The sequence below is a fragment of the Odocoileus virginianus genome, chromosome 6, assembly GCF_023699985.2.
Source record: "Odocoileus virginianus isolate 20LAN1187 ecotype Illinois chromosome 6, Ovbor_1.2, whole genome shotgun sequence".
Lineage (NCBI taxonomy): Eukaryota > Metazoa > Chordata > Mammalia > Artiodactyla > Cervidae > Odocoileus > Odocoileus virginianus.
Window position 1 is genome coordinate 53,591,056 of NC_069679.1, and position 20,921 is coordinate 53,611,976.

Sequence of the window (20,921 nt, forward strand, 5' to 3'; positions counted from 1 at the left end):
GATCCAACAATCATTCTCCTTAGAATCCACCCAAGAGAGTAAAAGACACATGTTCACAAAAAAACTTGCACATAAATGTTTATAGCACCTTTATTATAATCGCAAAACTTGGAAATAACTAAGATATCTGTCAGTAGGTGTGGAAAATAAACTGGCACATCCAGACAATGGGATGTTATTCAGCACTTTAAAAAAATGAGTTATCGAGCCATCAAAGGACATGAAGGAAACTTAAATCTGTATACTAAGCAAAAGATAACCTGAAAAAGCTATATACTGTATGATTCCAACTGTATGACATTCTGTAAAAAGCAGAATTACAGAGACAGTAAAGAAATGAACAGTTGCCATAGGTTGGTAGTGGAGGGATGAAAAGGCAGAGCACTGATTTACAGGATAGTAAAACTATTCTGTATGGTATTATAATAAGGGTTATACATTTGTCCAAACTGTGGACTATACAATATCAAGAGTAAACCCTAATGTAAACCATGGAGTCTGGGTCATAATGATGTGTTAATGAAGGTTTATCATTATAACAAATGTCCCATGCTGGTGTGGAGTGTTGACAGTGGGGAGGTTGTATGTGTGGAAATGAGAGTAAATAGGAACACTATACTTTCTGCTCCATCTTGCTGTGAACCTAAAACTATTCTAAAAAAGTTTATTAATTAAAAATAATTGCTAAGTGATATAAACAAGCAATTCAAAAAAGAAACTGAAATAGCCAGCTAAGACATAAAGACATAGTTATCTTTATAAACTAAAATGCAATACTGTATTTTTTTCACTCAGAGAAACAAACACTAAAAACTGACAACATTCAAGTGTTAGTGATGGCTTCGGGCAATGGGTTTTCACACACTGTGAGCTGGAATGTAAACTGGTATAACCACTTGGGAGAGCAATTTGACAGTACCCGAAATGAATTATGTATACACTTAAAACAATTCTACCTTCTAGTTCTACACAAACACAAAAGAGAGATTCCACCACACATGTACAAAATAATGTAAGATACTATACAACTACAGTAACATATTTTTTGAGTATATACACTCACAGATATGAATATGTGTATGTGCATGTATGTGTATTTATGTATTTTCAAAAGTACTGGAAAGATACAAACTAACCTTATGACAGTAGCTGCTTTATAAAGGAAAATTAGACAAGAATACGAATAAAAACTTTAGCTATATTGTTTGACTTTAAAAGTTTAGCAAAATGACAAAACATCAACTATTAATTCTAGATGACATTTAGGTAAATGCTACATAAGTCTTAGTATTTTTCTGTATTTTTATTTTTCTTCTTAGAAACTCCATTAAACATAAAAAAACCTTGTAATTTGAGTTATTAGATCAAAACAGTAATGTCCCCAAATCTATGGTACGACAGAATTATGTATTAATGATGAGAATGATTCAGATTTTCTCTGATGGTTAAATACTTCCTGTCATGTGATAGAACTGAGTCAACCAAACGTAATCCACATCTCATTTCAGAAAACATAAACAGAACTGCTACAAGAGTGGTCAAACTGTAGACTGGTTAAGGATGCCAACACACGTGGTCATTTCCTTAGGACCTGTGTCAGCCCTTCAGTGAAGGAAGTGACACAATCTGCCTGAATCAATGCAAATACTGGTTTGCACTGAAGGGAACACTACAAAAGCTACATTCCTCCGAAAATAAAGCCTGTTCTCTTCTCCTTTCCATAAAAATAAGGTCATCAGAAGAAGGTATTCAATAAGTATATGATATACTTCTAGAAAGGAAAGAGCTCTACTAAACTCCTGTTCTAGTTTAACTCAGTATGTCTTTATCTTAAATATAAAAACGTTAAAGAATAAAGTAATAATTTCACATACACACAAGCACAGATTGCTCACCCCAATCCCTACTCCTTGAGATAAACTCAGTGTCAGTCATATACATATCACACAACTCATAATTTCATGAAGAATTGATATAGTACTTACTAAATGTCTTACAGATGTCAGAAACAGCTTTGAAGACTCTATCAGAGAAATTCACTTTCACCTTCACATACTTCATGTTGGGAAGTTGCAGGCGGAGCAGCTTGTGCTGGGGGGTGAACTGAAGCTTAGCATCTGCCTGAATGCCATACTTATCCAAGGTCCAATGCGTCTTGAGAAGCCAAGTTCTCTTCTTTTCCCACCACAGAGCATGGTCAGACCAATCTTTTTTCACATCTATTAAAAAAACAAACAAAACACTTAAAAATCTGCAGGACTGCCTTGAGAGAAATTACAAGCAGAAAACTAAGTAACTAGGTATTTAATATGAACAATTAGTTAAATACTAAGTGCCCGTTATGTGATAAGTAATACTGAAGAAATACTAAAAGAAATAGCAAACAGCTGAGAAAACACTCTGCCCTTGAAAGCTAACAGAGGAGGCAGCAGCGGCAGAATACGAGGGTAACCACTAATGGTTAAAGGAGACACACATGACAGAGTAAGCACCCTCTGAAAGCATGCAGAGAACAAAGAGGACGCTGGGGGCTGGAGTCAAAAGGATGAATAAACAATGAGATGGAGGTGGTGGATTCTTAGCCCAGCTTTGAGCAATGGACAATATTCTGATGATAAAGCTGGTGAGAAAGCTGAGGTGTGTGAGGCTGCAGAAGCATGCGGAGGCTAAGAGGTGGTGAAAAGTAAGATGGGACGAAAATGAACAAAAACCACTATCCTAGGTAAAGAAGAGCCTGGAAAAGAAAACATCCACGAGTAACACTTAGCTTGAGAGAAAACAAAAACAAAAAAACTACATCCCAACCACACACCCAACTATATTCCAAGAAAAGTAACATTTTCCCCCCAATATATTTTGGCACAAGAAAAAACATTAATACCTGTTAAACTATTTAATACTCATATACAATTAAAAGAAACTAAATAAAGAAAGTGTTGAACTATAAAGAGAGCTAAGTGCTGAAGAATTGATGCTTTTGAACTGTGGTGTTGGAGAAGACTCTTGAGAGTCCCTTGGACTGCAAGGAGATCCAACAAGTCCATCCTAAAGGAGATCGGTCCTGAATATTCATTGGAAAGACTGATGTTGAAGCTGAAACTCCAATACTTTGGCCACCTGAGGCGAAGAGCTGACTCATCTGCAAAGACTGATGCTGGGAAAGATTGAAAGCAGGAGAAGGGGACAACAGAGGATGAGATGGTTGGATGGTGTCACTGACTCAATGGACATGAGTTTGAGTAAACTTCAGGACTTGGTGATGGACAGGGAGGCCTGGTGTGCTGCAATCCATGGGGTCGCAAAGAGTTGGACACAACTGAGCAACTGAACTGAACTGAAATAAAGAAAAGTGTAACTTACACAAGATTTGGCTACCCCCAGATACAGCAGATCATAGCAATAAATTTACAATTTCAGCTAGTTATTAAAATAGCAATAAAAGTAAAGAATGTGGGGATCAATTATATGATGAACTAAGAACCAAAAAGGGGGAACAGGATATTGAAACAACAACAACATAGAAAAACAAAGCTTTCCAGAGGGGGGAAAAAAATGAAAACTATCATCATGCTTCTGATATAAAGCTCATTTTAATACAGTTTTAAAAAGAACTGGTCTGTTTTAAGAAGATAAGTTTAAAAGTATATACTAAACCTGAAACTTTTTTTTAGCACAACTTGTCTCCCTGAAAGCCTCAGATAGTAAAACATCAAATCACCACACTATGAGCCTAGAAACACCTTCTATAATGGTGAAAGGTAACTGATATAATTCTCCTCATTATGGAGGAAACTGATCACAAGGGGGGGGAAAAGACCTTCAATTTCCCCAGATAGTAAAAAAATATATATATATTTTAATGAGTAAGTACTTTAATAGGAAAACTGTTACTTGTGATTTTACTGCATTTTGAAATTTCAGTATTTGTTTTGGGAAAGCCCTGTCAATTATGTTATTTGAAGTCTGGCTACAGAAATACATATTTTACAACTACTTACTTGTGACACAATGTATTCAATATATAGTACCCGGCCTCTCAAATTACTTTCCAGCACAGAATTTATCAACTTTTAGAAAACAGTAAATCCAATCTGGCTCACAAGCAAATAAGGAAGGCTGGGACCTTTTTGTATACTATGAGGTAAACGTCTCACATGTTACAGATGGTTTACTGTTTTCTTTAGGAACAAAGAGCCGAAGACAGAAAAAGATCATTTGTAAAGAATGACAGTAACCAGTGCAGAGTGAGGCTGAGCTGAATTGAAGGAATGGTAGATTGGTATCTAATACTTTCTTCTTCAACCCATTCACTTCTGCTACCAATGTCAATCACTAAGGCAGTCACAACATATATTTCCAGTGCAGGGAGAGAGAGGAAAAAGCTGTACGCTGCTAATAATAATAGTTTTGTTAATACTGACTTAAGTCATTTGGATTTCCTTTGTCTTAACTCAAAACACAACCCTGAAATAACTCTGGGGCAAGCAGTTTATTGAGGTGGGATGAGGGGAGGCGGAGATCCCAGGAAGCATACCTGAGGGGATTAGGAAAAGTGAGACAGGAGAAAAGTCTATTAAGAACTCATTAACTTCTGTGGATAACTGGAGTTCAGTCCTGCAAGAGCCCTTCTGAGGAATCACAAAAAACATGACTTAGAATTCTCCTCCTAAGAGAAAGCTGGGGGATCTATCCAGTTCGTTGAGGGTTGCTCTTAGGGACACTAAATTCCCAGCATTTCCCCAGCTGCCATGCAGCTGACCACCTTGCACTCAAGCACTTAACTCACCAAATCCTAAATGTTTACTACATGGATTTTTACAGAAAGACTTCATAGGCCCAGATTCAGTAAAATCTCAACCCTGCATCAATTAGGCTTCAAACGCTGACCTCAGAAACAAGTACTTCCTATGATCTTCCTCTTTAGAATCTAACCCTCCCCATCAATTCCACCTTGGTTTTTTACACCAAAGGAAGAGCCCCCCTGCATCTATTAAGAATAAACATAGGGGAGAAGGACATGTAATCTAAAGATTATGTACTAGAAACACTATGAACAGTCTGTTTACCCACAGAAAGAGAAGGATTCTCTTACTGACTGGAAACACTGGTAAGATCAGTTTTTTTACCCACAGAAAACAGTGGGAAAGTATCAATATAGGAAAAAAAAATTACTCCAAATAAAAACAGAAACAGGACACCAGGAAAGATCTGACGTGTCAATACTGCACACAAAAGCAAACAAAGAGAAAAGCAGGCATTCTGACAGTAAAAAAAGGAGTCAGTGTCAGAAGATGGAATAGTTGAAGGGACTATAGTCCAGTGGTTAAGAATCTGCTACCAGTGCAACTAGAGACTGCATCTGTGTGATGCAATGAAGACCCTGCATGCCACAGCCAAGACCCAAAGCAGCCACAGATAAATAAGATGGAATCATTAGCCTGTGATGTTTGTTCCAATAGTATAATTTTGGGAGCATTCTTGAAGACTCAAAATGCCAGCAACCTAATCAGCACTAATCACAAGATAATCACTACTATAGAAGAAACAAACAGCATCTGTAAAATATTCATTAATTACACAAATATCTACTGAACATTTACCAGAAAGCACTATCCTAGTGCTAGAAATACAGTGATGAGAAGAACAAAGTTCCCACATCTTTGAAGAAAGCCAATATGACTCGAAATGAAGAGGTGAAACACCAGAAAGCTTGGCAGAAGCCCAGTATACCATCAGGCTGTTCAGCTTTTACTCTTTCTGAGTATGAGAAAAGCCTCTAGAGCAGTGTTTTTCAGCCTGTTTGGCATTAGAATTATCTGAGCAACTTTTCAAATAGAGTAATGCCTGGACTCAGCCCAGACCACTTTGGGTGTGGGTCTAAAACTTGATTTTAAGCAGGGGAATGATTTTTTATTTCAAAGTCATCAAATAATTTTGAAGAATGCAGGGGCAGGGGTGAGCATAAGTGAAATTCAGAGGCCATGCAAGAAGTTAGCATGGGAGTGGACAGGATGAAAGCCTGAATTACAATGGCTGGGCAATGAGGAAGTAGAAATAAGGAATACAGACAACTTTTCCTGATCATTTTGTTATACTGGGGAATAGAATCATGGATGGTAGATGAACAGAAAGGTGATGGCAAGTCCAAGAAGTACTTGGACTTTCAGTCTTTTTTTAAGAACAAAAGGTATTTCAACATTACTTAAATAGTGATAATCCTGTAAAACTTAAAACACATTTCCAATTATTGTTTAATTTGACTGCCCCTCCAGACAGAGTCATTGTGTCATAGTGTCATTTCAAAACTTGTTAGAGGCTTGACTGAGCTCTCTTAAATATGCAAAATAACATTTTCCTATTTACTAGAAAAATCTTTCTTTAGTTTGGCTCTGTGTTACACTGTGTATCTTATTTTGAAGCTAATATCTACACGTCATGTCCCGCAACTGGCTCCACTACAGATATCACAAGAATATATTTAATCTATTCAGAAGTAGCAAAATCAGCTTTACACTCTGATGAAAATCCTGAGAAAGATGATGATAAACCAATTGAGAATCATTCACCAAGGTAAACATAGAGCTAACTGCACCTCAAAAATACTTAACTATACAAATTGTGTGTGTGTTTGTGTGTGTGTAAAGCTGTGTATCTTAATAGCTCATTCATTTCAACCCAGGCAGATTGAAACATTACAAACTTAAGGCCAACAGGATCCAAGATAGTGCTGGGAAATACTACCATGTTTCTTCTGTTCACCACTGTATCTCAAACTTGCCAACCCTGCTCAAATGCCTGTGTACCCTCCTTCTCCTCAGCAGACAACCATGGATTCTACTTCAGCAAATAGAGAAGCCATCAGATTGAACTATTTCACCTAAGAGCCAACCAAATGTACAAAGCTTCTTGCATCTGTACCGGTATGGGTCTACTGCTGTTGAGTTATGATGAAAATGTCTCTCCCCCTAATTATCTGAAATCAATCCAGCTACCTATGCTCTGTTGCCATTCCCACCTTCTAGAAACCATGCACTTCTCACTCTGGCTCCTAGGTATCTCATCCATTCTTGACTTTACATGGCCTCTATGCACTTACCTTCCTAGTTTTTATTTCCAGCCTACCCTTCTGCTATTGGAGAAGGAAATGGCAACCCATTCCAGTACTCTTGCCTGGAAAATTCCATGGACTGAGAAGCCTGGTAGGCTACAGTCCATGGGGTCGCAAAGAGTCGGACATGACTGAGCAACTTCATTAACTAACTACTCTTCTGCTTAGAGCACCAGTTTATACATCCTACTGACTACCTCACATCTCCACCAGGATGTCTCAGAAGAATGTCAAACTTAATATATGCAAAATGTGTTGGCCACTCAGTCATGCCCAGCTCTTTGCAACTCCATGGACTGTAGCCCACCAGGCTCCTTTGTCCATGGAATTCTCCAGGCAAGGATACTGGAGTGGGTTGCCACGTCCCGACCCAGGGATCGAACCTAGGTCTCCCGCAATGTAGGCAGATTCTTTACCATCTAAACCACTCAGGAAAGTTCAATATATGCAAAACTTAATCCAATTTTCTCCTAGTTCTACTGTCATTAAGTAGCCCTAAGAATCAACCGAAGTTGCTCATGCTAGAAAGCTAAAAGTAGTGAATTCTCTTTCCCTAGTCTGCACATTCATCAAGCCCCTCAGTTCCACTTCCTAAAATCTCCACTTCGGTCTCCACTGGCACCATCCTATTTCAGGTCATCATTATTATCTCTTACACCAACTACTGCCAAGAGCCTCCTATCTAGTCTCCTTGATTTCATCCAGCACTTTCTACACGATAGCCAAAATGACCTATTTAACACTTTCACGTCAATACCCCTGCTGAAAATCTTTTAACAGCTTGCAACTGCACTGAGAATGAAATCCAAATGACTTTTAGTCTACGAACTTCCACACAGTACAGCCCATAAAATAGCCCACATATTTATCTTGTGCTACTCTTCCTCTGCCTAGGCCACACCTGCTGCTGCTACGTTACCCCTACCTTCATTTTATTCCAAGAACTGTCCAGTAAGTAAGCTTTTTTGCCTTGGTGGCTTTGCAAGTGTCACTACACTCTCTGAATGTCTAGTTTTCTCTTGTCTTCTAAATTTTAAATTCCATAGTCTCAGAGAAGTTTTTCTTAACCACTCTTAAGACTTCCAGTGTCCTATGTCCCTCCTTTATTCTCTATTTCAGTACACTGTAATATCACTTATCAAAGTGTGCATTCATTTTGTTTGTTGTTCCTGGGATGGGGAGGTATCTTAATTTCCTACTAAACACTGAGGAGACAAGGACAATGCCTATTTTGATCACCATTATATTTCTAGCACATTGCACAGGTGACTGGCACACTTTTGATAAATGAACTCTCATACTGAAAATTTTAAAGATCCTTCATTACATCAAGAAGACATTAATCGTGCTCGCTTCAGCAGCACATATACTAAAATTGGAACGATACAGAGAAGATTAGCATGGCCTCTGCGCAAGGATAACATGCAAAGTCATGAAGAGTTCCATTATTTTTGGATTACGCAGTTTAAAGTTATTTCAAAAATTAGAGGAGAATGGTGACTTCTATCTGTCTGTCTAGGTTAAGGAATACCTAGACATGAACCCTGTACATGAACCCTGAGCATCAAATATAGGGTAATGCTCTGGGGAAAAAAAAAAAAAGAAAACATTAATCCCAGAATAAACCTACCTAAGAAGACACAAGACCTGTACTCTGAAAACTATAAGATGCTGATGAAAGAAACTGAAGAAGATATAAACAGATGGAAAGATACACCATGTTCGTGGACTGGAAGAATCAACAGTCAAAATGACTATATTACAATCTACAGAGTCAATGCAATGCCTATCAAAGTACCAATGGCATTTTTCACAGAACTAGGAAAAAAAAAATCTCAAAATTTGTATGGAGACACAAAAGACCCCAAATAGCCAAAGCAATCTTGAAAAAGAAAAACAGAGCTGGAGGAATCTGGCTCCCTGACTTCAGACTATACCATAAAGCTACAGTCATCAAAACAGTACAGTACCGGCCAACAACAGAAATACAGATCAATGGAACAGTACAGAAGACCCAGAAATAAGCCCATTCACCTACAGTCAATTAATCTATGACAAAGGCAAAACTACATAATGTTGGAAAGACAGGCTCTTCATCAAATGGTGCTGGGAAAACTGGACAGCAACATGCAAAAAAAATGACATTAGACCATTCCTTAACTCCAGACACAAAAATAAGCTCAAAATGGATTAAAGACCTAAATGTGAGACTGGATACTATAAAACTCTCAGAGAAAAACATAAGCAGAACACTCTCTAACATAAATCACAGCAACATCTTTTCCGATTCGTCTCCCAAAATAATGAAAATAAAAGCAAAAATAAACAAAGGAGACCTAAACTCAAAAGCTTTTATACAGCAAAGGAAACAATAAACAAAATGAAAAGACAATCTACAGATTGGGAGAAAATATTTGTAGACGATGTGACCAATAGGGGATTAGTCTCCAAAATTGAGAAACAGCTCATGACACTTAATAGTATCAAAACAAACAACCCCCTCGAAAAATGGGCAGAAGACCTGAATGACATTCCTCCAAAGAGGACACACAGATGGCCAATAGGCACATGAAAAGATGTTCAATATCACTCGTTATTAGAGAAATGCAAATCAAAACTACATTGAGATATCACCTCACACAGGTCAGAATAGCTATCATCAAAAAACCCACAAACAACAAATGCTGGAGAGGCTATGTAGAGAAGGGAATCCTTCTACACTGTTGGAGGGAATATAAATTGGTACAACCACTATGGAGAACAGTACGGAAGTTCCTTAAAAAAAACAACAACAACGAAAAATAGAGCTACACATGACTCTGCAATCCCACTCCTGGGCATATATCCAGAGAAAAACCCCAATGTTCACTGCAGCACTGTTTACAATAGCCAAGACACGGAAGCAACCTAAATGTCAACCTAAATGTCCATCGACAGAGGAATGGATAAAGAAGATGTGGTACGTACATACAATGGAATATTACTCAGCCATTAAAAAGAATGAAATAATGCCATTTGTCACAACATGGAGAGACCTAGAGAGTGAAGTCAGTCAGAAAGAAAAGGGGAAATATCATATGACATCCTTTACATGTGGAAACTAAAAAGAAATGATCAAATGAACTTACTTACAAAACAGAAAGAAACTCACAGACTTAGAAAATGAACTTATGGTTGCAGGGGGAAGGTATAATTAGGGACTTGTGGGGGATCGTCACGTACACACCGCTATATTTAAAAGGTATAATCAACAAGAACCTATTGTACAGCACATGCTCAAAGTTATGTGCCAGCCTAGATGCGAGGCAGGTTTGGGAGAGAATGGATACATGTATATGTATGCCTGAGTCCCTTTGCTGTTCACTCAAACTACCACAACATTCATTGTTCACTGACTATACCCTAATACAAAATAAAAAGTTTAAAGTTTAGGAAACAAAAAAAAGAAAATAACAAGGAAGTTCCTCTTAAACCAACATGAAAAATAATATGTAAGATTTATTTAGTTTTACATTTAAAAATTCATTTTTTCTTCTTCAAATTCAGAATTAAAACATGTCTACACTAAGTGTGGCACAGATTCCCCTAGACATGGGGAATCAAACCCTATCGACTTCCTCTTCTTTCTCACATCATCTTTTGCTCAAGACAATCCTTACAGTATGAAATGATTATGTTCAAAAAATTCTTTTGAGTCTTAGAATTTAGATTTGCCACAAAGAAACATTATAAATAGATTCCAAATCAGACTATTACCCAAATCTAAAATAGTCCAAAGTATACTACAAGAAATATCCCACTGAACTGATATCATAAGGTTTTTTGCAGAATATATGGTTGATGTTCAAGTAGAGATGTAAAGACAACTGCTAAGGGGCACCTGCAGTGTGGGCTGGAGGGAAGAGAAGCTTAAAAACAATGGAGGTGTTGAGTGGTGAGGGAGAGAAGCTTTTCCTGCTGAAAGTAGGACACTTGGCTACTCCCTCCTCAGCCTTAATATACTGTAGGAACTAACTGGCCTCCTTCCTCTTTCCCAGCTACAATTCGTTACCTTAGGCCAAGGTTTTTCCTCTGCTAAAAAAAAGTTCCTCACAACAGAAGAGCTTTACCCTCCACTTTCCTTACCAATTCCTGAAACATGTAACTATTCTCAAGTTCTTGTCTTTTTAATCACTCAGATTTCCAAAACAGGAAATAGGCAAACTAGACAAAGTGTTGCTCTTTGGAAACACAACCAATAAATGAATCAATAAACATTTTCTAAGGACCTACTATATGCCAGACACTAAGCTAGGCCATGGGAATACACACTTAAGTTACACTTATCTCAGAATTCCCATCCTAGAGGTTCTTGCTGTTCAAGTGAGGGACACAGACAAATACAATAACCTAAAAAGATAAAAGAGAAAAATGCAACAGGAGCAAACAACTTTAAATGTGGAAGACTGATTAGGCTCTGAAGAAAACGGGATGTTTTACCTGGGTCTTAATGTGGGAGTTCTAACATGTACCAAGAGTAACTGTTCTATAGACAATAGTGGCTCTAAATCAGATGGTTTTATGAAGCTAATTATGATGGGATTACAGAGAGTGAATCAGAAAAAGAAAGAACCTGGCACAAGAAATTTACTGCAATATTCTGGGAGTAGGACCTTATCTAAGGCAGAAGCTAAAAAGGAGCCAAATGTGAGGGATATGTCTAAATTAGAATCACAGGTCTCACTGATATTGATTATAGATGAGAGAGGACAGTTGGAAGGTGAAGAGGAATGCTAGAAAGTTCCTGGCTTGAAAATCAAATGGCTGATACCAATAGCACCAAGATTTGTTTCTGAACATTTAGCATGTACCAGTAGCACTTAACATACCCTCATTTAATCCTCACAAAAATGCTAAGTGGTAAATACTATCACAATTCCTGTTTCAAGAAATGAGACAATCAAAGGACAGAGGAATCCTAAGATTGATCCCTTCTCCAGAGGGTCTTCCTGACCCAAGGATTGAACCCAGGTCTCCCGCATTGCAGGCAAATTCTTTCCTGAATGAGCCCCCAGGAAAGCACTATAATTGAGAGGGAGTACAGGGAGGTTAGGGACAGCTTCCCTGGTGGCTCAGAGGATAAAGAGTCCGCCCACAATGTGGGAGACCCGGGTTCAATCCCTGGGTTGGGAAGATCCCCTGGAGAAGGAAATGGCAACCCACTCCAGTATTCTTGCCTGGAGAATCCCATGGACAGAGGAGCCTGGTGGGCTACAGTCCATGGGCTCGCAAAGAGTTGGACACAACTGAGCGACTTCACACACACTCACACTTATATGGAGGTAAAGGGATTATTAGATGAAGTGGAAATACCCCAGGTCTTGCCAGAGGGACTGGAGAGTGCTGAGAAGTGAAATATGGAGGCTGTATTTCGTTCCTGCCCTTCCTTAACATGGTAACTCAGAGCTAAGTGGCCTGCACTGGTAGCAGGACTATTGTGGGGTAGACTTCAAGCTATCTTGAAGGCAAAGAGCAGAGTAAAATTCTGATGGGAGTTTCAACAAACTTTCCATAAGTCTGACATCATGGATCTTCCTACAACTTGCTTATTAGTTTGTGTCTTTCCCTGCCAGTATCACAGGGAGGCTTACAAAGACCCACATAAACTGGGAACTGAAAAGGTCCTTAGGAATCAACCCAATCTAAATTCTTCGTATAGATAAGGAAACCCGGTTCAGTGGGGTTAGGTTCTTGCTTGAGGCTCTACAGATCTCAGGGGCAGAGAGATCAGATTCCAGTTCTAACAGGCACATAACTGAAATCTCAACTGAGGAGTCGGCATGAAGAAATGGGTTCACAGACTAAATTTATGTTCACTCAGCTCTGCCCAAGGGAAACAAACTCCAGGCAGAGAAACCTTGTCATCAGAGACTGCTCTTTCATTAGAGTCTCAAAGAACTATGGGGAAATAGTCACTCAAACTACTTCATTTCTCTGTTCCGATACTATCTATGCACTGCAAATTTGTATATAATGGACTCCAGTCCTCACAGGCACCAAGAAGCTAATCAATTCAAGATATATCCTAAGGGGTGTGTGTGTGTGTGTGTACGGCATTTCACCAGATAATAAGAACTGGACCATGGAAATTGTGATTCAAGTAAGACTGGTTTCAGGAGGTCGTACCTAGAACCAGCCAACACTGCAAAGTCACTCATCAGTTCACTTTAAACACCAAATGTGAAGGAATATCTATATTATGTATATGTTCAACTGATTTAATAATGACAGCTATAGACAATAAAATTCAAAAAGGTTATGGCTGGCAGCTATTTAATTATTTGAAGAATACATATACTACTAAACAAAATTAAACTGAGTTTAATACAAGTGAAGAACAGAAACAGATTATCAACAGCAAAGAGGCAATTCAGAAAAATAATGTAACTAACCACTTCTTATTTTATATTAGAGATTAAATAAAATTATTATGGCAGAAAGTGAAGAAGAACTAAAGAGCCTCTTGATGAAAGTGAAAGAAGACAGTGAGAAAGTTGGCTTAGAGCTCAACATTCAGGAAACTAAGATCATGGCATCCGGTCCCATCACTTCATGGCAAACAGATGGGGAAACAGTGGCTGACTTTATTTTTCTGGGCTCCAAATCACTGCGGATGGTGATTGCAGCCAGGAAATTAAAAGACGCTTACTCCTTGGAAGGAAAGTTATGACCAACCTAGACAGCATACTAAAAAGCAGACACATTACTCTGCCAACAAAGGTCCGTCTAGTCAAGGCTATGGTTTTTCCAGTGGTCATGTATGGATCTGAGAGTTGGACTATAAAGAAAACTGAGCACTGAAGAATTGATGCTTTTGAACTGTGGTGTTGGAGAAGACTCTTGAAAGTCCCTTGGACTGTAAGGAGATCCAACCAGTCCATTCTAAAGGAAATCAGTCCTGGGTGTTCATTGAAGGGACTGATGTTGAAGCTGAAACTCCAACACTTTGGCCACCTGATGTGGACAGCTGACTCATTTGAAAAGACCCTGATGCTGGGAAAGATTGACGGCAGGAGAAGGGGATGACAGAGGATGAGATGGTTGGATGGCATCATCGACACAATGGATGGGTTTGGGTGGACTCCGGGAGTTGGTGATGGACAGGGACACCAGGCGTGCTGCGGTTCATGGGGTCACAAAGAGTCGGTCATGACTGAGCAATTGAACTGAAATTATAAAATGAATATTCTGTATCACATAAGAATAACTGAAATAACTTCTAAATCCTTCTTCTTTTCCTTAAGACTATTCTAGAGAGACCAAAATTCCTCAATTATTTTAAATCTTATTCTAGAAGAGCAACCCTCCTTCCAGAATTATCCTTTCCTCTAGAATAATCCAAGAGATTCTCAGCAGTGCATTCTATACACCACTAGAACACTATCTATGACTTAATTCAAGCAACTATAATAGGATTATTAGTATACTAGAAATAAGTATATTCCTGATTTTCCACAGCTATGAAAAGCAGAAAAAAACTGCTTTTAAAAATGTCCCAGAGCTAACTCAGCTGACATACACTTTTAGTAATAAATAAAATGAAAACAGCAAACACTGGCAATGACGCATGTAAATATTCCAAAATTCAGTAACTGTTGCCCACTCACCCCATCCATTCAACAAATTAAGCGAAGACTACCAAGATCATGGAAGAGGAAATGGCAACCCGCTCCAGTGTTCTTACCTGGGAAATCCCACAGACAGAGGAGCCTGGCTGGCTACAGTCCATGGGTTCGCAGAGTTAGACACAACTAAGCAACTAACACTTTCCCTTCATACCAAGATCATGTGTGTTTGCTAAGCCACTCAGTCATGTCGGACTCTTTGCAACCCCATGGACGGCAGCCCGACAGGCTCCTCTGTCCATGGGCTTCTCCAGACAGGAATACTGGAGTGGTTGCCATTTCCTCCTCCAGGGGATCTTCCTGACACAGGGATCAAACCCGTGTCTCTTATGTCTCCTACACTGGCAAGTGGGTTCTTTCCTACTAGTGCCACCTGGGAAGCCCCTCCAAGATGATACAAATAGCAATCATATTAACCTAACCTTTAAAATCTTTAAGTTCAGTTCAGTTGCTTAGTCATGTCCAACTCTGTGACCCCATGGACTGTAGCACACCAGGCTTCCCTGTCCATCACCAGCTCCTGGAGTTCACTCAAACTCATGTCCATTGAGTCGGTGGTACCATCCAACCATCTCATCCTCTCTCGTCCCCTTCTCCCCCCACCTTCAGTATTTCCCAGCATCAGGGTCTTTTCTAAGGAGTCAGTTCTTCGCATCAGGTGGCCAAAATACTGGAGTTTCAGCTTCAGCATCAGTCTTTACAATGAATATTCAGCACTGATTTCTTTTAGGATGGACTGGTTTGATCTCCTTGTAGTCCGATAGACTCTCAAGAGTCTTCTCCAACACCACAGTTCAAAAGCATCAATTCTTTGGCGCTTAGCTTTCTTTATAGTTCAACTCTCACATCCATACATGACTACTGGAAAAACCATAGCTTTTACTATACAGACCTCTGTTGGCAAAGTAATGTCTCGGCTTTTTAATATGCTGTCTAGGTTGGTCATAACTTTTCTGCCAAGAAGCTGCAGTGATTTTAATTTCTTGGCTGCAATCACCATCTGCAGTGATTTTGGAGCCTCCCCTCACACAAAAAAAGTTGAATATATTTCTCTAAGGCTGAACTTACAACTTCTCCCTGTTTTTCCTTCTATCCAAATACTATGGAATTTACCTCTCAAATGGCTGTTAAATGTGTCCCTTTCTTTCCTTTTATTACATTGCTTTAGTTCAAGTCCTCAACATCTCTTGTCTGAAATATATCTTTTTTTACAAAATTATCTGAGTTACTTTTTAAAATGCAAATTTGATCATTTTACTTATCTACTTAACTTTCCAAGTCCCTCTGTTGCTGAAGTGTTTTATAACCTCTCAGTAGGTTATATAAATCCTAACCTTCTGTGCACCTCGAGGCTTAGTTGTCCTCAGGTTCTACAACTCACGTTGTAGAGACTATTCTAGAGAGACCAAAATTCCTCAATTATTTTAAATCTTATTCTAGAAGAGCAACCCTCCTTCCAGAATTATCCTTTCCTCTAGAATAATCCAAGAGATTCTCAGCAGTGCATTCTATACTACACCACTAGAACACTATCTATGACTTAATTCAAGCAACTATAATAGGATTATTATTATTATTACTATAATTGGCCTAGTTTGTGAAACAATCTGATGGTTTCTGCCTCCCTGGTTGTATACCTTTCTCTTTCCTTCTTATCAGGCTGACAAAATCCTACATAAACACCAAATACTACCATCTCTACCTCTTCACTAACCCTCTTGCCAAAGCAGTTAGGTACATCTTAGCATTCTGAATAATGTATCCCAATCAATTGTAACTGATTTTATGTAACTCTCTTCCTCCACTCAATTAAGGGTCTTCGGTATTATTTGTCTTGTACCTCAAAGGCAAAGCCCAGGGCCTTGTACATGGAATTAAACCAATAAATATTTGTAATATGCAAGTAACATGAAAACTCTTAAATGTACTCGTCTGTTATTGATATAGCAAATTGTAGACTGAAGAGTTAGAAGCAAAGTTGGTATTTTATGCAATTAAACTAAAGTATGGTGGTAACCAAAACATGAACCATGTTGTTAGATAACTGGTGTTAACTAAACCATAACTAAAACGTGTATGTTGAAACTGTGCAAAATATTGATGGTTTCTGATATGTCCTAAAATTCCGATATGTCCTATTCTTAATAAAATGTTTGTCATCTGTTAGTAGAAGCAATAAACCATTTCAAAGTTTACATATCATTCAAACTGCCAAAATATTTCAATTAAAGTACTCCATTCAATTTTAGCATAAGAAAATTATTGTTTTACATTAAGATTTCAATGAGTGACTAAAACAGATGCATCAACCAGTGATTAAAAACATTTAGAAACTAAACTTCTGATACAAAGTGACTAATTGACATTTCTCTGACATAGCTAACTTGATTGAAAATTCAGGAATTCACCCATCAAAGCAAAACACAATCAACTAAGTTTACAAATCGCTTTCTGAAGTTACTCACAAACACAAAATAATGTTTATCAATTTTAGCATCAATTAAATACTATTTCAAATAGCAATAGTATTTGCTATTACAAAATACACTAATTGAAGTAGTTAAAAAGTTTTACCAGATGACATAAATCATGCATGCAATTACAGAGTGCACACAAATAGAAGGCATGTCAATTATTCATTTCCAGAGGGTGGGTAACTTTCTATCCAATCCTAAAGGTTTACTACAAATTTGGTTCAATTTGGCTTAGTTCCTAGAAGACTGGACTCAGAGTCCATGCAATGTCAACATCTGACAAATTCTAAGAGTAACATCAAGGCTGAATTTATCAGTGTTTGACTCATGGAGTATTAAAACTGGATTTGTTTTTTGAAGTTAGTCAAAGGCACTAGCTATTCTATACTTCAAAAAAGAAGTATGGAAACAAATTCTAATACAGGACTGGAGCACAAGCTACGGGAAAAAAATATTTCTTGGAATCCAAGAGGCTTACTACTGCATATATCATATGTTACTGACATATGAACAAGATGTACTTCAAATTCGTAAAGATCTGATGTCTCTTTCCAGTTTAAAATCTGTTATTGGTATCTCACAGCTCTTAACACAACACTGAATCTTTTGAATTTGGTTTACAGTGAACTTTAAGCTTATTTCTTAAGCCTGACAAGTCACTGGTTCCCCAGGACCATTCTTCCATCAACACAGACTCTCAGTTCCTCAAACGGCGGCCCTCCCTCATTCCCATGCTCTCATGCTGGACTTCTCATGTTCTCCCAACCTGCTGTTCTTTTATCCTACACCCCCTTCCTAAGATCCTGTGCCACTCACTCATCTGACTTTTTCCTACTCTACCATCAGCCCTCGATTTAAATGTAATTTCCTCCAGAAATCTTTTCCCATATACTAGGTTGGGTTCCCCAATATATACAATCTCTGATAACTATTTCAATTATCATAACACTCATCACATAACGGCAAGTACTTATTTAAAGACTGTCTTGCCCCTAAGACTGCAGGTTGAATGACTCTAAGGATTAAACTAATTTTGTACACTTCTTGTCTCTGCCATTTGTAGTATGCTATCTGGCACTCTAGTAGGTTCTCATTTAAAGCAAGTAGGTGAATGAAGGAATAACAGAAGAAAAGAGATTGTCATTTCCCCACTTAATGATATCTTTCCTCTCTATAATCATATTTTCTGCTTCTCTTAGTCACTAATACATCATAAACATCACAACTTTCAGTCCAGAATACCTTTCGTCCGAACTTTTCACCCGGGCTCTCCTCAAATAAAAGACAGTAAGTATTTGCTTATGCTTCTAAATCTCCGCCATCTTCCTGAACCATGTATTTGGTGCCTCACATCGAGGCTGTCAATTCAAAGCAATTTTCTGTTTTCACTGTTACTAGAAAGTCGTTCAGATTTTATGTGGGGAGTATGTCCCATTACCTAATATAATGCTTGACCCTCCATAAATGTTTGCTTGCTGCTACTACTGATGGGTCAAGTTCACCACCTCTTTGATCCTCACAAATGCCACATGTTATAAGCCTCTCTAACCTATTGAAACAAAAAATGAATGTACAGACTTATCTTTGGGTAGGAATATTTACATGTGACTGTCTCCTCTTGCTCTGAAGTCCCTCTTTCCTAGTTTAAGTTCATTTAAGGCATTTATTCCCCAAACTCATCAGGGAAAATATTTAGTAGTGAGATATCGTAGCTGTCCATTAGGATCCACAATAAAATAACCACAGTCACTCTGAAGGACAGAGAAGCCTGGCATGCTGCAGTCCATGGGGTCACAAAGAGTTGGACAAGACTGACTGAGCAACTGAACAACCACCACCCCTCTAACAGTACTCACTACATACCACTGTGTACTTTACACATATGTATTCATTTAATCCTCACAACAACTCTATGAGATAAGTATACTATTACCCTCGTTTTACTTGTAGGAGACTAAGCCATCGCAAAGCTAAATAACTTGACCCAGGGTCACCAAGCTTATAGGGAGTGAAGCCAGTATTCCCACCCTGGCAGTCTGGCTCAGGGAATGTATTCCAAAGTTCAGAACCACTAAACAAAATTTACAAGAGCAAGAAATAAGGAGGGGTTTTGGCTAAGTACTACATAAATACAATGAAAATAAACCAGGCTACTTCAATCCACAATTCAAATACTTGTTTTAGGTTTACATAGTATTTGAAGGATAACTAAGGATAACATTTTTTTTGAGCTCTTAATATAGGCATTCTACTTATTACCAGAGATTCTGTTAATACTGGGGTGGCCAAAAGGTTCATTCAGGTTTTTCCATACCATCTCATGAAAAAGACCTGAACAAACTTTTTGGTCATCCCAATACTTTTTACATCATAGTTAGTTCTTACATTAGCTCTAAGAAGCAGGGAAGTAAACAAAGGTTAAATGAGATTAATAATCAGGAGAGGTTAAAACAATATGCCAAGGTCATAAATAACTCTAAGTGGCCATGTCTTGGACTTAAGCCCTTAAACACTGACAAAATTCACCTTTTAAAAAAGGCATTTGCTTAAACCAGAATATTAAATTTATTGGAATATCCTCCATTTAAGCATGGTTTATCTGTAATTTTGTATATATTGGAGTATAAAATCTACTGCTTCTAAACCATCTTTGTCATACCCAGGCAAGAATACTGAAGTGGGCAGTCAGTACACCCTTCTCCAGGGGATCCTCCTGACTCAGGGATGGAACACAGATCTCCCGCATTACAGGCAGATTCTTTACCGTCTTAGCCACCAGGGAAACCCCATAGTGATAAAGGTAAGCACAATAAAGTTAAAATACATTGCTAATATGGTAGAGAATAAATCAGTACTATTTGGCTTACCTTTATAAATGACACATTCCCAATCTTTATAAAATATTATTTCTCTAGCTCAGTAAAAGGGAACATTTTACATAGCTCCACTTCATCATCAACATAGCTCCATTTACAGAGGCTATTCTAAAACACTTCACATATATTAACTAACTGAGTCCTTATAATAATCCTAGGACAAAGACATTGTTACTATTCCCATTTCACAGATGAGCAACCAGAGGCACAGACAGGTTAGGTCACACAGCACAGGGCTGCAAAATCAGGAGTGTGACAGTCAGGAGGCCCTCCCACAGTCTATGCTCCACAACAAGGGCATTCTATCCCAGCAACAGACTGCATCAACACCTTGCATAAAAGCTTAAACTGATATAGCAACTGCCCACATTTTTCAAGTTATTTTTAATTTCAAAGGTTACGAAATTCAGGAACTACATTAAGGAACAATAAACTGGGAGGCACTTATTCAACAGACATCTTCACCTGCAATCAATAATACTAGCACGTCACTGGTGTTTTATTCATAACCTTGAATGCTCCATTAAGAAAAGATATCAAAACCATCATTACACTGATGCTTTAAAATTGATCTTTAAGATACCTCATGTAGCTTTTATTTACAGGATAATATAAAAATAAGATAGGTAAACATCTGAGAAAAGATTCACTACAGCTTCCAAAGCAAAAGTCACCTCCTTTGGGCTGAAGGTTACCAGCTCTGTTACCTTGAATACTGATTAAGGGCTACCCACTGAAACTGGATGGTCCTTATAACTAAATAATAAATAATCGAGTCTGTATACTGAATCATAAAAGG

At 38.2% G+C, this 20,921-nt stretch overlaps 1 protein-coding gene and 1 non-coding gene across 7 annotated transcripts in view; one reads left to right on the forward strand and one right to left on the reverse strand.

The window, feature by feature from the left end:
• FERMT2 (FERM domain containing kindlin 2) overlaps positions 1-20,921 on the reverse strand; it is a 72,682-nt gene that overhangs the window by 41,510 nt on the left and 10,251 nt on the right. For all 6 annotated transcript variants that reach the window (XM_070469366.1, XM_020912825.2, XM_070469365.1 and 3 more), the window contains exon 3: positions 1,986-2,219. In XM_070469366.1, coding sequence (XP_070325467.1) covers positions 1,986-2,219 — 234 coding nt within the window. The remainder of the gene's footprint in view (positions 1-1,985; positions 2,220-20,921) is intronic.
• LOC139035735 (U6 spliceosomal RNA) lies at positions 8,454-8,560 on the forward strand. Its single transcript, XR_011488454.1, has one exon. It is a non-coding gene; the product is annotated as a U6 spliceosomal RNA (small nuclear RNA).